The sequence below is a fragment of the Lithobates pipiens genome, unplaced genomic scaffold, assembly GCF_037356315.1.
Source record: "Lithobates pipiens isolate NorthernLeopardFrog02 unplaced genomic scaffold, aLitPip1_a1.2 Scaffold_19, whole genome shotgun sequence".
NCBI lineage: Eukaryota > Metazoa > Chordata > Amphibia > Anura > Ranidae > Lithobates > Lithobates pipiens.
The window spans coordinates 89,058,802-89,082,688 of NW_027507764.1; the positions used below are offsets into that span (position 1 = coordinate 89,058,802).

The 23,887-nt window shown below is 43.5% G+C and overlaps 1 protein-coding gene and 1 long non-coding RNA gene across 2 annotated transcripts in view; one reads left to right on the top strand and one right to left on the bottom strand.

Moving 5' to 3' along the window:
* Positions 1-5,059: 5,059 nt before the first annotated feature.
* Positions 5,060-23,887, bottom strand: part of MAP3K8 (mitogen-activated protein kinase kinase kinase 8) — a 48,499-nt gene continuing 29,671 nt past the window's right edge. The window contains exons 4-8 of the mRNA XM_077491047.1: positions 21,837-22,098; positions 18,092-18,198; positions 16,300-16,452; positions 14,385-14,628; positions 5,060-9,639 (exon numbers count right to left, since the gene is read on the bottom strand). Coding sequence (XP_077347173.1) covers positions 9,509-9,639; positions 14,385-14,628; positions 16,300-16,452; positions 18,092-18,198; positions 21,837-22,098 — 897 coding nt within the window. The 3' untranslated portion in view covers positions 5,060-9,508. The remainder of the gene's footprint in view (positions 9,640-14,384; positions 14,629-16,299; positions 16,453-18,091; positions 18,199-21,836; positions 22,099-23,887) is intronic.
* Positions 6,904-14,960, top strand: LOC143996157 (uncharacterized). Its single transcript, XR_013277510.1, has 2 exons — positions 6,904-7,037; positions 14,440-14,960. It is a non-coding gene; the product is annotated as an uncharacterized LOC143996157 (long non-coding RNA).

A 23,887-nucleotide genomic window follows, 5' to 3' on the forward strand; every position in this document is an offset into this window, starting at 1 on the left:
ACTTCTCCAGTTGCTGGGCCTCTCCCTAGATGAGACTGCACCAGACCACCTTTGAATCATTATGGCCTCATATCCATTCAGGCCTGTCCCTGCAGTTGCTTCGCCTCGGGCTATCCAGCCCCGAGGCTCTGAACCACATGGATCCACACCCCATGCCAGGAGGGCCATGGGGGCTGGTCAAGAGGACCAGTCCTGAACAGACAGAAAATCTCTTCTGGACCGAAACCCAGAAACACGTGATCACAGTACCTTAAATACCACCTCCCAGAATGCACAGCAGGACAACACTCCCACTGGGCTGGTTCGGAGACAAGAATGGTACTCAATACACCCAACTAGACTGCGTTCTACCACTTGGTGGCGGTGACAGCGACACCTGCAGCCAAGGAGAACCCAGTGCAATCCAGCTAGACTGGTACTGAAACCATAATTTGGCAAAATTAGCCCTAAAACCCAAATGTGGCTTTAGGAAGATTAATTTTCAAAAACATATAGCCCGTGCTCGTCAGGAGCCGGCGATACACTTGCAGTATCAACAATAAATGGTGATAACAGTCTTGCCATATTTGCATGGAGACCCATGATTCCCCTAGGGCAATATTTTTTAGTGCCCAGCCTCCGATAAATACCTTTTCTTCTGGCTTGAGGCATCACACCCATCAGAATCCTCACAGATTGAACCTTTGCATTAGAATGTTGAAACAGAGGCTTTAATCATTAAGATGTTCCTCCAGAGTTGTTTCAACTCTGCTCAAAGCACAGGAGCCTTCAATGAACAATACGTGTGACAAGTTTAGATCTTTTGTGAACTGCAAAACTTCAATCATGATGTACCTCTTCCTCCCAACTCCTTGACTTCCTGCAAGCAGACCTTGAATTAGGATTAGGATTAAGCAATTTAAAGGTACAGCTGGTAGCAATCTCTGCTGTGACGACAAGAGATGGGCTGAAGATCCTATAAAGCGGGAGTCCGCCGGGAATCCGCATTTTTTTTTTTTTTAAAGCCAGCAGCTACAAATACTGCAGCTGCTGACTTTTACAATAGTGACACTTACCTGTCCAGCGCGCCCGCGATGTCGGCACCCGAAGCCGATCTCTCGATCGTCTCTCGGGTGCTGCCGCCGCCATCTTGGGTATGGGAATCAGGAAGTGGAGCCTTTCGGCTTCATTTCCCGGTTCCCTACTGCGCATGCGCGAGTCGCGCTGCGCAATAAGGATGGACCCGCTGCCTCTGGGATCTGTGTGTTTCCCAGCAGGCAGCGGGGCACTTGCGGAAAGGGGCGTAATCTACGCCTCTTTCCGCAGAGAGCTATCCCGGAAGTGGGTGCAGATACCTGTACTGTACAGGTACCTGCACCCCCCTCCCCCCTGAAAGGTGCCAATTGTGGCGCCGGAGGGGGGGAGGGTTCCGATGAGCGGAAGGTCCACTTTAGGGTGGACCTCCGCTTTAATAATCAAATTCTTCAAGACAGTCAAGGAAATAAGCCCACCCATTAAAACAAATCTTTCCCACTTGGGCTCTCTCTGGAGCCATTATCCAAACAGCATTTTGCCCCATCTGATTAAGCATCCTTGTGGAATCTTACTTGGAACTATTTTTCTTTGTGGCGTTGGCATCGGGCTGGGGAATATCAGAACTACAGCCTCTGGGATCAGAAGATAATAATATACATTTTTTTGGACTTGGATAAAGTGGAACTTGGAACTGTACTTAGATTCATCCCCAAGTTCTCCTCTTCCTCTACTATCGGGGGGGTCTTGGGCCCTGCCAGTCTTTTCAGATCCAATTTTGACCTTCACAAAGACGATATTACTTTGGTACTAAGACACTATCTTCAAGTCACAACTCCCTTCAGACTTTGATCTAACCTATTAGTAATACTCCATTCCGGAACTGCACTATCCATGCCTAGTCATGTCTGTGAATATCAGAGCTTTACAATACCTCATGGGATATGTGGTTCTGCGGCAGCTGGGGAACCATAGTTCTCAGATCCCTGCTCTAGTACAATAGTTTCATGGATAATCAAGTTGGTTAAGAAGGTGTACAGGGATAGGGGACTGTAACCTCCTCTTCGGTTGGGCTGTATGACACCCGGTTGTTTTCTGCTTCTTGGATGGCCAGGGCAGACATATCCATCAAAACTATCTAAAGGGTAGCATCATGGTCATCTCAACATGCGTTTAGGTGACGTTAGAGAAGACCCGGCAGCTTTCTCATCTGTAGAAACTGACAGACAGGCTATCAGGCCGGAATTTGCCTATTTTCAATTATTTTTCAAATAAATCTTTTACTATGCATTATCCCACCCATTTCAGCTAGTTATTTGTCACAGGTATGCTGCCATGGTGGCACCAGGAAAACAGAAAATTGTTTCATACTTACAGTAATCTACTTTTCCTGGTGCCTATCCATGGCAGCATACAATCCAAGCCTTGGTATGCTATATTAAGTAGAATGCTGGGAGTGCACTAATACTTTTCTTTTATAATATTCACTAGTCCTGAGGGAGGAGCCAAGGCGGAGCTTGTCACAGGTATGCTGCCATGGATAGGCACCAGGAAAATAAAATCACTGTAAGTATGAAACAATTTTCTGTTTTTTTTCTGTGTTGGACAGAGTGGAGAAGTATTAGAACACCTGTCAGGTTTTTATTGATGTCTGTTGCCCCATTAGGGAGATTCACCCTCTCTATGTGTCCTGTTTACCATATACTTTGAAATTTGAAAATTAAAAAAAAAATCAAAAAATTTTGAGATGACCTAAGAACACCATTCACACTTTTTTGACTACAAAGTCGGGCGACTTTGAAGTGCAATTTTGGAAGGGTGCAACTTGGATGTGCATTGTTATCCTTCTGTAAAGGTGGACCCACTGTTGCATGTAAGGCTAGGTTTCCACAATTGCGACCCCAAAGTCGCAAGATTTACAGTATGACTTTGCAATGCGGTGTCATGTGACCAGTAAGAACCATGCGAGAAAAAGTCGCACCGAAGTCGGAACACAGTAATGCAAATTGGAGTCGCTGAGACATGAGTCGCATCAATTATCAGACCATTGAAATACATGGATTTTGACTTGTCATGCAGCTTCAATCCTAAAACATTCAGGTATGACTTTTACAACTTTTGAGGGTTAACTGAAGTCTATGGCCCTCAAGTTGCATGAAAGTCGGACCTAAGTAGTGCATGAACTACTTTGAAGTAGCTGCAATTTTAGGTTGCCTATATATCAATGGTTATCATTGGAAAACATGGGGTACGACTTGTCATGAGACTGATGTCCAAAGTGGTATGACAAGTCGCACAAGTGTGAATGAGGTAAAATAGAGGGGAAATCTTCCAATGGGGACACTAGTTCTGGCAGTTGTGGCTGTTTTTTTTTGGGGGGGGGGGTGCTGGCGGCACCTCAAGCCCAGACGCGCCCCCTGCTCGTTGTCTGCCACTCAGTCCAGCACCTACCCCATCTAGGTATCGGGCAGCTGCTCCTGTTTCTTTTCCTCCATCATGGCGGGTTCCACCGTGCGTCTCTTCCCCTCCTCATAGGCATCCAATAGAATCGCCTGTCCTTTCAGCCAATTGGGGTTATAACCTTCCTCACTCCACTTCTTTTTTTTTTCCCATTATGGATTAAAAAGTTTTGCCTTTAGTTACTTTATGTGCATGGCCTGAACACAGATTCACTTTATTGGGGTAATGCAATTTCTTTTGTTGCCTTTTGTTGGCATAACATGAATGAGATTCCTAACACAGATTCATTATTTTATTATCTGTTACTGTTATGCCGCGTACACACGACCAGACTTAGGTCCGACAGACTTTCGACGGAGTTCTGACGGAGTTCTGACAGAGTTCTGACGGACTTTCCGAATGAACGGACTTGGCCACACACAATCACACCAAAGTCCGATGGATTCGAATGTGATGACGTACGACCGGACTAGAATAAGGAAGTTCATAGCCAGTAGCCAATAGCTGCTCTCGCATCGGTTTTTGTCCGTCGGACTAGCACACACACGAGCGGATTTCTCGGTAGGAACTGGGTCCGGCGGAGTTCTGGTGGAAAAATTTGAAACATGTTCCATTTCTAAAGTCTGTCAGACTTTTACAAATCTAAAGTCTGCTGCAGCCCACACACGATCGAATAGTCTGCCGGAATCATTCCGTCAGACTTTTGATGTTGAAAAGTCTGGTCGTGTGTACGCGGCATTAGGGTAATCACATGTGATTGTGATCCTATATGGATGCCACACCTTCTCTAGGAGTAGTACTCATACTGATAATCCTAAGGAACTGGCCAACATTTGCTCAGTGAATGGCCCTGTCGGCCTTCTTCCACTCCACATCTCGACTGAAAAAAAATTGAAGAAGCTGGGTGGAAAATGGTTTGAGAAAAAGCATCTGTGTCCAATCAGATGCAGCCACTCTTCAGGTATTTTGACAGTGGGTGGGGCTAGCTGTCCAAATAGGCAAAGCAGTAGATTCACTTTATGGCATAGGCAGAAAAAAAAAGCAGTGAAAGGCCTGACACGAGTTGCAGGAAAGAAACTTGCTTGATTCCCTCATCAACACAGACAATGTTGATGCGGGAATCCCTCCTGCCACACCATTGTCTACTGGCAGCGTCGGGACAGTGATTATTGCTAGAGGCTATAGCAGCCACTAGCGATAATCGCAGGTAAGACCCAGCATGCTGGTTGTACCAAATCAATTGATCGACTTGGTACATTCAGCCTGCCCATACACGGTTCGAATCTTTGCCAGTTCCTGCTGAACCTGCCGAGATTTGAACCGTGTATGGCCTGCCTAAGGCAGGTTTAGCAGTACATTTATAAAACTGTGAATGTGGCATTCAACAAACATTCACTTAAAGTCTGTCTTTCTGTTATATGTAATTTAGTTATGTATTCACCTGAAGAGAATGTTTGGTGAATGCCACGTTCACTGCTTTCTAAATATACATAGGCAATTTTTTTTTTCGTTTTTTTATGGTAGGGAGCTTGCGCTTAGTTGTGTAAATGTCTTGCAGATGTTGAAAAAACAAGAATGAGAAACAATACTGTTTTGTGATAATATTTATTACTTTATCTTGTACACCTACTGTAAGATACAGATCACAGCGGCACTCTAGAACGAATGCTAATTGACAAGCCATCTAAGTCATCATGAAATGTCCTCATATATCATACACAGTATGATCTACTTAATCCACGGTGCGATGAGAACAAGCACTATTAACCCTTTGGGTGACAGAGGTGCGATCAACGCTCTGTGGGCCCGAGGGTTGCTTCGTCGTCTCTCCCGCCCATCCATCAGGATGTACTAAATGTCTTGTCAAAACATTAAATATTCACATCGTTTATAACCATGAACTTTGCATTCCATAGGAATGTGCTCTTTATCTACAAAAACATTTCTTGTTCATTTAAAACATAAAACATCTGCACACAGAATTGATAATACAAGACAGTGCTAATGATTATTTGTGCAATTAGATCATCAATAAATATAGGGTGAATCAGGAGCGTTACTCTAAGGGCCGGTTCACACTGCGACGCGAGGCGAGGCGACACGGCTCGCCTCGCCTCGCTCCCGCAAGTCGCCCCCATTCAGTGCTATGGAACCGTTCTGAGAGGAGCGACTCGAGTCGCTCCGACTCAGAAAAAAGGTTCCTGTACTACTTCGGGGCGACTTCGGGGGCGACTTGCATTGACTTCTATGCAGAAGTCCTCTGCAAGTCGCCGCTGAGGTCCGTGCAGGTCGCGGCGAGGCAAGTCGGAGACGCCTCGCCGCGCATCGCTGTGTGAACCGGCCCTAATTTGTGGAAAACCGTAATATAAACATAATATAAATGTAACATTTAAAGATTACATTCACCCAAATCTGACATTTTAATTTTGGGTATGGTGTATTAGATAACTAGGCAATTTGCAACATTTAGGATTATAGCAATGAGACTTCAAGTCCAAAAAATTATGCCTGACAGCTAGTATGCTAAGCTTCACTTATTTTTATAAGGGGAATGCAGCAAAAGAAAGGAGACACACTTGGCAAGGATATTTTATGACAGAACTCTGCTGCTGGTGCAGTCTCCGACAGCTTTAAGAGACCCTTGGGTCAAAAAGGGCCACCCAATTCTGCAACTGGGGGGGGGGGGGAACTGCAAAAATTCAGAGGAGAAAAACTAAAATACTGAGCAGGGAGGCTCTGCACCCTCCTTAGGCCCCTTTCACATGGGACAGATCAGTAATGATCCACCCCGTAATGATCCGCTTGCTCAGCGGGGATCGCTCCGTTGTCCCCGCTGAGCCGGCGGCGGACAGGGCGGTCTCCGCACACTGTGCAGGGACCTCCCTGTCAGCTCTCCGCTCTCTTCTATGGGGGAATCGGATGAGCACGGACCGTCTGTCCGTGTTCATCCAATCTGCTCTGCAGATGGATAGAAAAATAGGATTTTCCTCCGTCTGCAGAATCGGACAATAGCGGAGGCGGACGATAGCGGGTGTCTGCGGATGTTATCCCATAGGAATGCATGTATGTCCGTATTTCATCCGCAAACAGATGGATGAAATACGGATATACTGTCCGCATGTGTGAAAGGGGCCTTATTTATTGTTTTAATGATTGTTCTGTTAAGATATGTAAAATAATCAAAGGGATGAATGTGTAATGCAATTGCCCAAGTATAACTAAAACTGTTTTGGTTGGGATGACCTATTCAAGCTAGATCTACCGAAAAGCTGTTGAAGTTAAACACGTACCCAGTGCAGTGACTGGCCTCAGGTGATACACAGAGATGAAAAAGTCTCCTACATACTGAAAGGTATATCTGTCTATTTGCAGTCGTCTCTTTGCTACATCTGTTCACATTCCATTTTTTTTTTTTTGTTTTTATTAAGAGTTCAGAAGAAAAAAAAAGATGGATATCTGAAGTTACACTCTGCAGAGCTCATTGAGGAGATGTCTGACAGCTGATTGGAAGAAAAAGACACACCCCCTACACACAGCACCCAGGAACAGAGCTGAAGCTGCTGGAGGTCACTCCCTTGTCACCATTGTTCTCTTGGTGTCAGGAAAACTTGTCAGAAGTGATTCATTTCATGCTGATTTCATGCTGATAGAGGAAAGAAGCAACAGACAGGTATGACACTGAGGGGGTTATTCACGAAAGGCAAATCCACTTTGCACTACAAGTGCACTTGGAAGTGCAGTCACTGTAAAGCTGAGGGGTAGATCTAAAATGAAAGGAGGCTCTGCTGATTTTATAATCCACTCATGTGCAAGCTAAAATGCTGTTTTTTATTTCCCTTGCATGTCTTAGATCTACAGCGACTGCACTTCCAAATGCACTTTCAAGTGCACTTTGCACTTGTAGTTTGCACTTGTAGTGCAAAGTGGATTTGCCTTTAGTAAATAACCCCCTTAGTGCTCTTTAGCCCCCGTTCACACCAGAGACAGGTCAAATCGCATGACAAGTCAAACCTTATTGTCGGCAATGACACTGTTCAAATCGGTGCGACGCCGACTTTGCTGCAATAATTTGAAAAAGTAGTTCCTACTTTTGGCGATTTCAGGCACGACTTGGATAGACATCTATGCATGAAGCTGCACAGATGTCTTCCAAGTCACACTTGAAGTTGCACTGACATGCAGCTTTGAAATTGTGTGATTTCAGATGAAGGCGCACAATTGCAAAGCCGCATTCAATGTGAACGAGGGCTAATTGAGACAAGTACACATTATAGAGGGATATGCTTTGTTCATATTTCAGGTCTGAGGTTTACAACCACTTTGGGCTGATGGAAGCCTTATATCTCTCATGAACCCCCGGAAATAGGATTTCCCTTAGCACAATCCTGACTCTCACACGGTGTCACACTGCTGTGGAACAAAGGAGTAAGGCCATACATTATACAATTTTCTTTAGATTTACCTTGAACTATGCAGTGCAAGGGCCTGCCTGATTGGATACAAATTGAAAGTGTTGTTTAGGGTTGACCTCGTATTAAATGTTTTTTGGTAAATCTAAAAGAAAATTGTATAATGTATGGCCAGACCAAATGTCGCATTCCAGGGGCAACATTATGAGATTCATAAGGGTGCAGACATAGCAAACTTGGCTGGTATATCCTGCCATTGGTGAGCCAAACTGATGGTCGATCCAAAGCTGAAATATTGGCTTCTTACAACTTAAAATACTAATTAATTGAAGTAATACCTTAAAAAAAAATTACCCACCTTTAAAAATTACAGTAAAACCTTGGTTTGAGAGCGTTTTGCAAGACAAGCAATTTTTTTAAATAAATTTTGATATACAAGTGATGTCTTGATATACAAGTAGCGTCATGTTACATCTGATTATAAAAGAGAAGAGAGGCGCTCCTAAGTGTAGCAATATGGTTACATTTAATGACGGTACAACATTTAGCAACATATTGCTACACTTAGAGGCGCCTCTCTTCTCTTTTAGCCTGGGCTCACACATGTGCGGTGCGAACTGAAGCTCATGTTTCCCTGAGAAGAGAAAAACTCAGTTGTTCAGCATTTCATGTCAGTTTTTGATCAGTATCAGCTCAGGATTGCATCATTATTTTATCCTGTTCACAACGGAACACATCTGCGAATCAGATGCGCGCCCATAGAAGATAATGGGCCTGAATTCGCACCTGAGCTGGACTGCACTGCCTAGAAAAATGCACACGTTTTTTGTGCAATGTGGAGTGCGAATGCACCGCAGATATGTGAACCCGCCTCATTAAAATGAATGTATTTTGAAATGTCCTGCGAATTGGATGCGGTGTAATTCGCATAGGTGTGAACGGGCCCTTGTGGAGGCTTCCATTTGTGAATGGACATTTTATGGTTAGACAACCAAATCACATTACTATATTCTTTTTATATAGAATATAAACTGAAGGATTTATGCATAAATGGTTGTGGAACGAATCATTTCAATTTCCAATATTTCTTATGGGGAAATTTGCTTTGATATACGAATGCTTTGGATTACAAACATGTTTCTGGAACAAATTATGTTCGGAATCCAAGGTTTTACTGTACTCCTATTTATACCCAAAGCAGCCTCTTAAAAAGGAGGCCCAATTGATCCTTAAACCACCATTATTAATGAGGCAGACATAACTATTTCCCTACTTACTGAGTTTTAAACACTATCAATTGTGACCGTCGATCGGAAAGGAGAACAATCATTTAGTCAACTGAGTAATATAAGCAGTTGCCGCAAGCTTGCATCTGATTCAAGAGGCAACTTTGTAAATGTAAAAGGTGATCTGTAACTCCGTAGAGAAAAATGCTAAAAAAGAAACATCAAATGTGAAGTATACACTGTGCAGTTCATATTACTGCTATATACTGTACACATCCTTCAGTCATTACAGGTACTCTTTGTTTTTCCTTCTTCAAAGTAGCTTTTCTCAACTGTCTATTAATAATGCTTGAGAATACAAGTCCACAGAAGTCCCTTGTGCTCATCAATGAATACATATTATCAGCATTCATATTCCCCAGTCGGAGGGCCCCGGACCAGGTTGAAGTAACCAGCAAGAGCACCAAGATCGATCGAAAGTGTCCGCTGCCTCTTCTGCATCTCTGACTCCTCACTGGTGTACAATGAAGAATCTGAAAGGGAACAAAGGGTGTCAGAAGGCGTCTCGTTTTCAGGCTTATTTAGAAAAGTTCTATAGACTGTATATATAATAATAGCCATAATAATGAAAGCTTAAATCTGGTTAAGGAAAGATATAATCTGACTGCTCGAAATGGGTTACCCCACTTTCCAGATCATCACTGCATAAATGCTGAGCTAAACTGACACACTGTATGTGGACGATTTCAAAAACATAAAATTTACATGTGGTCACTGATCCTCCTTAGAAAATTCACATACACTATTAAGGTGACCAGATTTTTAAAATTAAATCCGGGGACATTTTTTTTTACTAGTAATGGCAGCAATCAGCGACTCGTAACAGGACTGCGATATTGCGGTGGACAAATCGGACACTAATGGCACGTATACACGTCGGAATACATTTTTTTTCCGATGAGTTCCGCTGAAACTGTCTTGCCTACACACCATCACACCAAAGTGCAACGGTCTAGAACGCGGTAACATACAACACATATGATGGGACTAGAAAAAGGAAGTTCAATAGCCAATAGCTGCCGTCTCGTACTTGCTTCAGAGCATGCATCGTTTTTGGTGCGTCGGAACAGCAAACAGACGAGCGGTTTTCCCGTCAGGAATTGGTTCCGTCGGAAATATTTAGAACATGCTCTATTTCTAGGTCCGTCAGAATTTTTCTGTCGGACATTACGCTCGTGTGTACGCGGCATTAGTGACACAAGGAGATATGCAGGCAGGCGGCTGGCCGGGATTTGAGCCAAGGCAGAAGAACATGTGAGCGGAGCTGAATGGGCATGTGCCAGAAACTGAAGAAATAGTCCATCCGCTCCGACCAGCACATCATCATCATCAGAAAGGGGCACAGATAATGGAAAAAATACACCCCCTTAAGCTAGGAGCGGGGGTGTGTAATTCAGATTTTGTTTTTATTCTGCACTGACTGTCTTTGAAAATTGCCCCAGCTCCTGCTGAAGTCAAATCCGGGGACAGACTTGGTCCGGGGACAGTGTCCTCAATCCGGGGACTGTCCCCTGAAACCGGGGACACCTGGTCACCCTAACACTATATAACAGAGTACGTCTGATCCAGGAAAAAGACTCTGCACCCGTGATGCTCTAGAACTTCCCGTTTTGATCTTTTTCTGCATGATGGGATATGTTTGCAGCCATGGCTGATGTCAACTTCTGAAATGCTTGTCATGCTGATTTAGTGACTTCTTGTAATACCTCAATCAGTGATGTCAAACAAGCATGTTGATTGCTATATTGATTTCAGCAGCTGTAGTGTTTTGACTCGCTTATGGTTGCCACCTCATCCCTTTAGGCTGGGTTCACACTGCTGCGGTGACGAGATCGGATGTGATTCGCACCGCACTGCAGTGCAAATCACATCCAATCTCTGTGCGATGTGAGTTTAGCCATACAGATAGTATGGCTGAATTTGCATCGCATCCGGCCCAAACTCGCACAGGACCTTTTTTTGGTCCACAGTAGAATCGGATCACATGGGTGTTCACACCATGCGATCCGATTCCTGTCCGAGTTTGCAGATCGCACTGCGATATGCGAACTGAACTGGGGGTGTCATTAACTTTTCACTGACACTCCCAGCAGTTCGCATAGGGCAGTGTGAACTGCCGCCGGGAGGCATGCGATGCGGGAACCTGCAGCAGATTCGCAGCGTTCCAGCATCGCAGCAGTGTGAACCCAGCCTTAAACCCGAGCACATATTAATTACACAGGATCTGTGGCTGATTAAGGTAGTAATTGAACTCACTTGGTGCCGTATCTGCATTTAATTAGCCTGAGAACCTGTGTAATGTTAATAATACAATTTTCTTCCATAGATTTACCAAAACCATATAATATGAGGTCAAATCTAAACACTTTCAATTTGTGTGAAATCAGACGGGCCCTTGTACCACACACTTGAAGGTAAATCTAAAAGGAAATTGAATAAGAAAATTGTATGGTGTATGGCCAGCTTAATTCATATGTGTTCAGGTTTAAAGGGATTAGGTGGTAACTCAAGACTCATGGGCTAAAAGTTTTGAAGCCACTAGCATGACAGCAAATATAGAAGAGCGACAGCAGAAAAAAGACCAAGTGGTCCATCCATTGGTCTGCCCATTTAAAAAAAAAATATATATATTTGGTTCATGGCGGGTGAGGCTCTGCCTATATAGAGGAATCAGGACCTCCTTCCTCCTGCTGGTGATCCCTCTAGTGATAGCTAAAAGATTTATATAGTGAAATCAGGACTTCCTTCCTCCTGCTGGTGGTCCCTCCAGTAATATCTAAAGGTCTATATAGGAGGAGTCAAGAACTCATTCCTCCTGCTGGTGATCCCTCTAGTGATAACTAAGGATGAGATCCGGCGTGTTCGCACACCCCACGTGCAGAGCCCACCAGGAAGTCAGCATTGTGCTGCACTAATCACAGGCAGTCTTGATGCACGGCTCCAGAGATCGGGAAATGTCTCACTGCCTGTGATTAGGTCATTGCGGTGCCGACTTCCTGGCGTGCTCTGCACGTGGGGTGTGCGAACACGCCGGAGCTTATCCTTAGCGATAACTAAAGATCTATATAGAGAAATCAGGACTTCCTATCTCTGCTGTTGATCCCTCCAGTGATATCTATCACTACTTTCACTCTGGGGCGGGGGGTCCTTAGTGGTAAAGCGCAGCTAATTTTAGCAGCAATTTACTGCTTTAATAGGGATACTATAAAAGCACCCTGCTAGCAGCTGAATAAAGGGTTAATATCGCCCACAAAGCGACACTGGCGAAGCGCTTTGCAGACGATTCAACAATGGTGCCCATTGATTCCAATACACCGCTCCTCCATCTCCCGAAAGATGCTGCTTGCAGGACTTTTTTCCTGCAGTTCCTGCAAGTGCACCGCCCCAGTGTGAAAGCACTTGGGCTCTCACACTGGGGCTGCAGGGGAGGCGTTTTACAGGCGTTATTTTTAGCCCAAAAGCACCCAGTATACTAAGGGTCCAAATAGGAGGCGTCAGGATCTCCTTCCTCCTGCTGGTGATCCCTCAAGTGATAACTAAAGATCCATATTGGGGAATCAGGACCTCCTGCTGGTGATAATATTATATTATATTATATATAATCTTTTTTTTATGCACGCACACTATATATGTAATAGACACCTCCAAATGTCCATCTTACCCACCTAACCTCCAGTTGCATCACTTACACAACAGATCAAATATAACAGCACCTAGTACAGAGACTTGTGGTACACCACTAGGACTGGTCTCTGTTCCGAATGACTAACCACACTCCGATATCCATCTTTTAGCATTTTCAGAAAAAGGTTTGAAATGACAGTTTATATATTTATCTCAGCAAAAATTTCCTTTATGTTGATATTGTTAGCATACTGTGGTGAAGTGGGCGGACACTTAGTTGTAAAACAGCACAAACTCAGCTTTTTTTTCCCTGAGTTTTCTTCTAAACCTAGTCATTAATCATTGTAATGTTTCCCTTGATGCTGTTGCTATATAATATTAGCCTCAATAAACATGAATGGAAAAAGAAAACCTAGACATGATAAGAGCAGAGGAAGCTGCGTATTGTAACTTCCCTTTTTTACTCAACACAATTTCCACCCACAGTTATCTTTCCATAGTGGGAGGAGAACAGAAAAAAAAAAAAGACTGCCGGGATAATCTATTCATTATCATTGACATTCCAAAGAGTGATAGTGATGGTTATGCGCAAACAAGTAAGTGGCCAATCAGAAATCGCGTAACTGGTTTGATGTTAGTCTGTGAGCTTAAAGGCATTTACTTTGATGCAACTTTGATGTGACTTAGAGTCCCATAGACGTCACAAGCAAGTCACACTACATAATCGCACTGCTAATCGCACAATAATGGGTTTGCAGCAGTGTGAACCAAGGCTAAAAGGAACTTTATCACCAATTTGAAAAACTGATACCAGCAGCTCTCTCTGCATGTAGGACTTTTGGTTTGCTTTCAGAATGCGCAACAAAACCGCGGGACATAATAGAAGTCTATGCCAAAGTGCAGCTAACCCACATGGGCCTCAGAGCATCAGGGACACTGTGAAAGCGCCCTTACCTGTCCTGCTACCCGTTAGCCAAACCAAACCAAACTCTCATTGAAGAGAGAATCTTGCTGAAAGATCTGGCAATTTTATCACTTCAGTGAGTTTCAGATTCCATCTTCCCCCATGTCACTCTGTGGTTCCATCTACAATCCCTATGTCACTACAGGATAAAGTAATGTATGGGCCAGTGTAGAGAAAGATGGGGTCACAGAGAAAAGGGGGGGAGGGTTCAGACATCTGGCACAGCTAGAAGGGTGGTAAATGCTTTTTCAATGTAAATTTGTTCAGCAGTGCAAGTCAGGTAAGAATGAACTGTTTGCCTTGCATGGAACTTCTGGTTTCAGCTTTGAAAAATATTGACAATTTATTGAAAGGGAACCTATCAGAATTGAAATATGGAGGGCTGCCACTGCTGTCTTGGTTTTAAGGTTGCTGCCATCCTCATCCATATTGCTCTACTTAGTGATCAAGTGTTTTGGTCCGCCTGACATACGCACGCGTTCTCCAAGTCAGCAAAGAAGCAAAAAAAAAAATAATAAAAAAAAAAAGGACCAGGATCACAGCATGGCATCCTGCCCCTTCAGAAACTAGTCTGCTATGGCAGCTCCAAAAATGTTATCTCAGCTGGTTTCTTTTAATATGCCGCCATACCTGCAATGTTTTCCGGCAACTCAAGTTCCTTTTTCATTTGTCTCTTGCGTTCCAGGAGGGCCGTATCCAGGCTCTGGCAGCGCGGCTGGTCCTCCGGAGGAGGGTTGAGGGCCTCGTGTTTCAGAAGCTCTGCTGCAGAAGGACGCTGGTTTGGGTTCTTGTCCAATACTGAGACCAGCAGATCTCTCATGACGGGACTGCAATCTTCTCCAATGTCTTCTAGTGGGGGTGCTTGCTTGTGTATCTATGGGACATGAAGATTTGTTTTTCGTATTACAATTATTGTAGACTGTCCTAATAAGATTTTATGAGGCAAGACTCAATTTTAATGGATGTGCTTACAGATATTTGTCGCCTCAAGGCAGATTGTGGTGTGACTGTTCAATGTGGGTTATTTTCTTGTATACTCCAACTGTACCGGAGCTTCCACATGATCTTATATTACATTTGGATTTTGCCTGGCACCTTCTGAAGAAATGTTTGCTGATTTATTTCACTGCTATATTGTACAAGTAACAATTATTACATGGGTGGAAGCTTCCTTGTATTTTATAAATGCATGTGATTGTGCTCACATTTTGAACCTTTCTTTCCTGTATATTATCGGTTTACGTTGGCACTTTGTCTGTCGGAATTGTCTGCACATGATCAGAATTTAAACGATCGGATTTTGTTGTCGGAAAATGTTAGATCCAGCTGTTAAACTTAGTGTGTCAGAAATTCCGATGGAGCCCACACACGATTCCATTTTCCAACAACACGATCCGATCGCACATTTACCGTCGGAAAGTCTGACCGTGTGTACAGGGCATTCAATTTCTCTAGTTCAGTCCTGTGGGCTGAAAAAGAGAAATCAGTCGATATCCCCCAACCATATTAAACAGCATGGATGGAGGAATCCATGTGCCCCTGTGCTTCTGAATCCAGAGTGGGGGGCACTCTAATATAGGAGGTGTGTTACTGGCCAGATCACCAGGTGAAAACTATGGGGGGGGGGGGGGGGGGGTAAAAAAATAAAATAATGCAGCCACCACATCAAAGGAATGGTATGCTACAATATATTACATTTTTGGATTTGAGTTTAATACCGCTTTACCAGCTTGTGTTTTTTATCTAAAACTGCATCACATACAAAATTAATGGTATTGCATGTAAAAAACACATGTAATGCAGTATCCCACCTCTTCCTCCTATATAGAGTGTACTATACCCCCAAGAAGATGTGCATGTTTGGCCGCTGGGCAGATGATAAATGTCCCAGATGTGCTGGGACAGGAGACCTAATACACATGTTTTGGAGATGCCCGAAGTTGCATCGATATTGGACCGAGATTGTAAATGTAATTAATATCACGTTTAAGGTGAATATCGATTTGAAACCTGGAACATGTGTATTGGGCCTCGTCGGGAAAGAAGCAGGTCCAGCATGCATATTGACAGCGGTAATAAGAGGCTTGTTTCGGGTAAGAAAATTAATAGCATAAAAGTGGCAATCCCCGAGCTCCCCAACCCCGGAAGACTGGGGGAAAGCTATGAATGAGGTAGCATGGTTAGAAAAAGAAATTTTAACTAAACAAGGAAACTATTGTAAGTTAACCAAAATGTGGAGCCTGTGGTTGCAAAAGATGAAAGACCCATAATTGAAGCAAAATCCCCAAATAATATTTAAATAGTGAGTTCAAGCTAGTGGAAATATAGCTTAATGACAATTAATAGGGGTGGAGGGATGGGAGGGTGGAAAAGGGAGTGGGTGCGATAAAAGGAAAAATGAGAAAGAGGAATATTTGTTTGATTTATAATGAGAATAATTGTAAGATTTTACTGTAAGTTGTTTTGTATAATTGATGGTGGAAAAAAAAAAGAAATAAAAAAAAAAAAGTTGCCAACTCTGCATTACAAAAGTAACCCAACTTACAATGTAGAGGTAAGAGGGATATGCTGATCGCGGGTATCGTTTCACCCAGGGTGGATTTCCGGTCTGCATGTGAATGATGGTGGTTCCCATGCTGTATATATCTGCCTTTGTAGAGTGTCCTCTGCACAGAACCACTTCTGGGCTCATGTACATCTGTCAAAAAGCACATAAAGAAATGGTTTATTTTACCATATCAGCACTATTGTAATTGTACAGTATTTTGTATTATTTCACCTTACTGCACAGTCAAGACTTAAAAGATAAGTTCACTTTTTAGAAAAAATAAATAAATGCAAATTTTTTTTTGTAGGTAAAAACTTGCATTTCTTTCTGTTTTTTGAAGCCTGTAAAGGGCTGCACCAGCGATGAGCAGATCGCTGGTACCATGCAAATCCCCCCAGATCTGTCCATATATCTGTGTGCCCATACATCCCATATGGGCAAGCAAATACAATCAAATAGAATCAATGAAATACCATGGTGCTCCACGGCACCATGGTAGTTCATGGAGAACTACAAGCCAACAGCCGCAAAGGATGTTGAAGCCTGTAGTTCATTCACACACACAGCTGTGTGAATGAATAACACGACAGCTAGTACGGGGAACCTCTCCCCATACTGCTGTCACAGGGAGGGGGCAGGGAAATTGGTCAGCGGCTGCAGCATTGGGAACACGTTATATGTAACACGTTCCCGAAGGTGATCTTATCCTTTAAAAATATAAGAAACACACACATTATATATATATATATATATATATATATATATATATATATATATATATATATATAAAAAAATTAAATAACAAACATATTATGCTACCTGCTCTATGCCATAGTTTTGCACAAAGCAACCGGATGTTTGTCTTCCCTTGCTGAGACTCCTGGATCCTCCCCCTTCTGAGCCCTGGAAAACAGACCCACCCACAGAATCTGCAGTTTTTCAGGTCTCATAGCAGACAGAGGGGAGACATTTGACAGATAAGTATACATGCAGGAGTCATGAATATCCTTCTGGATAACCAATATTGCAGTAGTTTAGAAAGCATGAGAGCGGGTTTACATCCAATTTAATGCAGAGAATGCATTAAGTCCCAATAGAGAGGAATGGGATGCCAGCAGGGGGATCCTGCAACACCTGTGCATCCCTGTGATGGGAAAACATGGGCCTGCATGGGGCCCCTCAGCAAAGCACCTCATGTGAATGGAACCTTAGGCTGGATTCACACCTATGCATTTTTAGTGCTTTTTGCATTTTACAGATTTGCACTACAGAACATGTTCCATAGGAAACTATGTTAAATGGACTGTAGTGCAAATCTGAAAAATGCAAAAAGCACGCAAACTGCATAGGTGTGAATCCAGCCTAACACAGCCCTCGTACAGGTCTATGCTGTAGTACGCCCGTGTGAACAAGGCCATAGCCTTTAAGCCAAAGCATGCAGTAAAGAAAGTCAGAACGAAGTCATAACTCAGCATGACAATCCAGCAACAAGATTCCTCAGAATGACCAATCATCAGAACAAGTGGAAATAAACAGCTTGTTTTTCAGATGAGGAAGTGAGACAGCAACGTGGATTTTTCACGACTTTTTCCTGTCCGTTCTCATTTACAGGAGGCACAAACACACTGCAGAGCTGGAAAAGAGGAAGAAAGGAGCGGCCGGAAGCGGCAGACATTTCTTCCCTCTTTCCACAATGTGATTCCCCATCTGAGGATTACTGCTAGGCCCCAACTATGAATAGGCCGAGTGTTCCCAGCCACAAGTCACAGGACACATCGCCGACAATTACCTCAGTTCCCCTCAAATCCTTTGGATAATACATGTCACCAGTCATCTGAATGCTGAGGCCAAAATCCACCAGGACGGCTTTTGTGGACATGAAGACAATGTTGCTCGCTGCAATAATAAGAACAATAAGCAGACATTACGCTGGGCTCACCTTACATGAACATATCAATGTACACAGGCTTATTTAGCAACACATAAAAGTACAAAGTTCCAAAAACCTACAACAACCCACTTACTTCAGAGCAATAAATACAGAAGAGTCCTCAGGCCATCCTAAATTATTCATTTTCATAAAATTCTGAGTTTCAGTGGCTGCTGATCGGGTGATGGGGATGCGTTTACATGCATTCAGAGTATCTATTCTGCTGATGAATGCACAGAATTCTAAATTTCTCTAAATAATTTCACATAAATGCACGGTGTGAATTATACCTTTTAGAGTGATTACATGCATTTACAGGCCCGATGCATAGTGTCACATTGGTGGTACAATGTAAAATTCAGGCCCAGGAACCACGGGTGCTGCATACAGTTTCCCATGGAAATCAATGGCTGTAAGCAGGTAAACCCTACTACTGCACCCATAAGCATGACCCTGGATGCAGACTGTGTGCGTCTAGAAGCATATGTCCACACGCATGCACATGTTTATGCAAGTACCTGCATAACTACCAGCAGCTTTACGCAGTACCTGAAAATGCTACTTGTGTGTGTCATACTGATCCTCTTACTTCAATACCTTCTGAATCAACAACGTGGAACATTTAATGACGCTATAACAGCCAGGCAACTAGTATTTTCACAAGGAGATGGCAGCCTTAGTGTGATGGGTTTTCTTGAAGAAACTAAACCGAGGATTGTTTGGTTTGACACTGACAATGTAAAACTCACGTGTTCAACATAAGTCTGCAGAGTAAATTTATGTGCTTCGGCTGATCACATCATGAAAGGATCAAAGGAAATATTATGACATTTTTTACCTGTATAGAATGCTAAATAAAGAACACACAGTACTACAGTATCTAACTAAAGTGAGTACACCCCTCACATTTTGTAAATATTTTATTATATCTTTTCATGTGACACTGAAGAAATTACACTTTGCTATAGTGTAAAGTAGTGAGTGTACAGCTTGTATAACAGTGTATATTTGTTGCCCCCAACAGACTCAACAGACAGCCATTAATTAGCGAAAATTTCCAAATTGGGCCCAATTAGCCATTTTCCCTCCCCCAGAGTCATGTGGCTCGTTAGTGTTACAAGGTCTCAGGTGTGAATGTGGAGCAGGTGTGTTAAATTTGGTGTTATCGCTCTCACTCTCTCATACTGGTCACTGGAAGTTCAACATGGCACCTCATGGCAAAGAACTCTCTGAGGATCTAAAAAAGGATTCTTGCTCTACATAAAGATGGCCTAGGCTACAAGAAGATTGCCAAGACCCTGAAACTGAGCTGCAGCACAGTGGCCAAGACCATACAGAGGTTTAACAGGACAGGTTCCACTCAGAACAAGCCTCACCACGATCAACAAAAATAATTGAGTGCATGTGCTCAGCATCATATCCAGGGGTTATCTTTGGGAAATATACGTATGAGTGCTGCCAGCATTGCAATAGAGGTTGAAGGGGTGGGGGTCAGCCTGTCAGTGCTCAGACCATACGCTGCACACTGCATCAAATTGGTCTGCATGGCTGTCGTCCCAGAAGGTAGACTCTTCTAAAGATGATGCACAAGAAAGCCTGCAAAACAGTTTGCTGAAGACAAGCAGACTGAGGACACGGATTACTGGAACCATGTCCTGCGGTCTGATGAGACCAAGATAAACGGATTTGGTTCAGATGGAGTCAAGCGTGTGTGGTGGCAACCAGGCGGGGAGTACAAAGACAAGTGTGTCTTGCCTACTGTCAAACATGGTGGTGGGAGACCCCAAACACACCTCCAAGACGACCACTGCCTTGCTAAAGAAGCTGAGGGTAAAGGTGATGGACTGGCTAAGCATGTCTCCAGACCTAAACCCTATTGAGCATCTGTGGGGCATCCTCACATGGAAGGTGAAGGTCTCTAACATCCACCAGCTCTGTAATGTCATCATGGAGGAGTGGAAGAGGACTATAGTGGCAACCTGTGAAGCTCTTGTGAACTCCATGCCCAAGAGCAGTGGTTCTCAACTCCTGTCCCCAGGACCCACTAACAGGCCAGGTTTGCAAGATAATTGAAATCCATCACAGGTGATATAATTTGCTGCTCATTGATCACAGTATTTTAGTCTGCATCTCCGCAAGGTAATACTTAAAATCTGGCCTGTTAGTGGGCCCTGAGGACAGGAGTTGAGAACCACTGCCCAAGAGGGTTAAAGCAGTGCTGGGAAATAATGGTGGCCACACAAAATATTGACAATTTGGGCCCAATTTGGACATTTTCACTTAGGGGTGTACTCACTTTTGTTGCCAGCGGTTTAGACATTAATGGCTGTGTGTTGAGTTATTTTGCGGAGACAAGTAATTTACACTGTTATACAAGCTGTACACTACTTTACATTGTAGCAAAGTGTCATTTCTTCAGTATTGTCACATGAAAAGATATAATAAAATATTTACAAAAATGTGAGGGGTGTACTCACTTTTGTGAGATACTGTATGTGTTACCATGTCATTTCCTAGATTTCATAGGAACAGTTTAGATCTGATTTTTTATATCTGTTCTGTGTAATGATTTTTTCCGACATGTTTTGTCTGAAACTGGTGTTGCATACACACCGTCGGACAAAGTTGTCGGAAAATCCGATCGTTCAGAACGCGATGACATTCGTTCATTACGACGGGACTATGTTCAGGCTAGTAGCCAATAGCTTTGGTCTCATAATTTGATCTGAGCATGTGTGACAGGATCAGATCATGTTATCGGAAAATTTTATATCCAGCTCTCAAACTTTGTTGGTTGGACATTCCAACGGAAAAAGTCAGATGGATCCCACACACAGTAGGATTATCCGACAACGCGGTCTTTTTCCGTCGGAATGTCCGACCGTGTGTACAAGGGCTTAGAGTGACTACATTCATTCTCCATGATCCTGCTGTATGCAGGTATGTAGCCACCCTCTTTTGTTCACTCCAGATATGATCTAGGGACTATGGACTTTGTAGTTTGCACAGAGCAGTGCACATGACCACAACTAATGTGCACTGCTTGTTCCAAACAAATGAAAATGGGGGGAAAAGGACATTACAAAAAAAACAAAAAACAGTAAGGGCTTATTTTAACTTGTGATTGAGGGGTGGTAAAACCCTGCAGTTGAGCTGCAATTTTAATGTCCCTCAACCACTCCCCCTATTGCTGCAGAGGCTGAAGACATACACATGCTGCAGCAATAATTATACCCTCTGCCACGTTACCGCTTGCCAAGCACAACCCATTCAAGAGAATGGGTTGCTCTGCAACCGCCCCACAAACCTGTACAATGCACGTAGATACGCGGTGGTGGTCTGGTATTTAGAAGGTTAAAGCAGGAAGTGAGGAGGCTGTCTTTTGCTGTCTGAAGAGTGATACAAATGCAGATCCATGCTTCAAACAGCAAGGCAAGTGTAAATGAGACCTAAGAAACAAATTTCATGAAAAATAGATTACAGGGCCATTAGGGAGTGGATGTGTATGGAGTACTGTGGTAGAATAAGGATGTCATTCAGCGTCACTTTAAAACATTTTACAACAAAATGCCAAGCAGCGGATCCAGAAGGATGGCACACTTACGTTTGATGTCATGGTGAATGACATTTTTGGAGTGTAGAAAGTCGAGCCCCTTTAGGATATGTTTGGTCACCCAAATGATTTCGAACTCGCGCAGAGGGCCGCAGCTCTCCAGCTTCTCCAGGACGGACCCTCCTTCCCCGGCCTCCATGTACAGGTGAACCATGTTGTTGCATAATACGGCTCCATATAACTCAGCGATGTTCTCGTGCTGAAATTGCACCTGAAACTCCACGTCAGCCGGCTTGAAGTGCTCCACCGGGATCTTTAGTAGAGAGAGAGAGAGAGAGAGAGAGAGGGAAACGTGAGTGGTGAAAATGGCATGTGATGAAGACAGTCGGGCATTGCTCATTGCTGGATTAATTAGGTATCATCCACCCTGCTTTTAAGGTGTGGTTATCTTTCTACAAGGAACGCCTATGGAGCTCATATCATCACACTGTATTCACAGCTCTATTACATAACTCCTTAGAGCAACAACAATCCTCCGCAAGTAAACATAGAAATGTGTTACATGAATTGAATAATTATATCAACTCATTAGGCCTTTACTCATCAAGAGCAATGTCCTGTAACCTAAAAGTAGCATCTTGCTTTATCTTACTCTGTTCCAAATGATCTCAACTGATCAAAGAGGATTCTGCTTAAAGCGGAATTTTATCCATAACAACTTGATTAAAAAAAATAATAAAAATAATGTTCTTTAGCAAGAAATATACATTCCACATTAATAATTATGCTACCAAAATGTGTGTGTGCTATAAACTGCCTCCAGCATTGGTCCTGTTTCTTCTTGCTGGAGGCTGCCATTTTGCTGAAGCCCAAAGCCCCCTGAGCAGCAGTAAATCTTTAGGCCATCAACAGATCAGCAGCTGTATAGTGCCCGCGAGCCGTGGGATCTCCCTGGGGCTAGTAGTTCTCTCTCCGAATGTATACAGTGGAGAGGGGAGGGGCCCCTGACCTGGGCATGTATCGGCTTCACTCTTTAGTGAGTTGGTTCTGCTTGTACACTGTAGCTGATACATGCCTGGGTCAGAGGCCCCTCCCTTCTCCACTGTATACAGTTGGGAAGAGAACTACAAGCCCCAGGGAGATTCCGCAGCCCATGGACATAATAGAGCTGCCGATCGCCACCTCCCCCCAGGTGGGGGGCACAAAGATGTGCTGGCGGTTGGAGGTGCACAGCGGAGACCAGCCAAGTACAGGGAAACCTCTGGAAGGGGGGGGGGCTGTCTGGGGACCCTGATGTAAGGGGGATCCACACACTGAGATATGTAACAAGATAGAGAAAAAAAAAAAAAAAAAAAATATATATATATATATATATATATATATATATATATATATATATATATATATATATATATATATATATATATATATATATATATATATATATATATTCAAAGTTAACTTTCCTGAAACCACAGTTGGATTTTGGAGCTAATTTTCTAAATTTATGGTTTCAGTGCCAGTCTAGCTGGGTTGCACTGGGTTCTCCTTGACCGCAGGTGTTGCTGTCACCGCTGGCAAGGTTGAGAATGCAATCTAGCTGGGTGTATTGAATGCCACCATTCTTTTGGAACCAGCCCAGTGGGAGTGTTCTCCTGAGGTGCTTTCTAGGAAGTGGTATTTAAAAGTTACTGACATCACACGCTCCAGGGTTCTGTTCTGCTCTGTTGGAGAGAATATTTTCTGTCTGTTTGGTTCTGGTCCTCCTGACCAGCCCCATGGCCCTCCTGGCCTGGGGTGCAGAGCCATGCATTACAAGTCTCGGGCTGGCTAACCCGAGGCAACGCAACTGCAGGGACAGGCCTGAATGGATTTCAGGGTCTATTGATCCAAAGGTGGTCCAGTGCCTCATCCAAGGGAGTGGCCCAGCAACTGGAGAAACCCCAGTGGAGGACTCTTCAGGAGAAAGCCGTGTGCAAGGCTGGCTTCTCTGAAGGAGCCTGGAAACTTAATTAAAGGACACTACATGGGTCTATATGGGTCATACAGTATCGCCGGATCGGCCGAGAGATACTGGTACCGTATGATAGCTCTTTAAATTT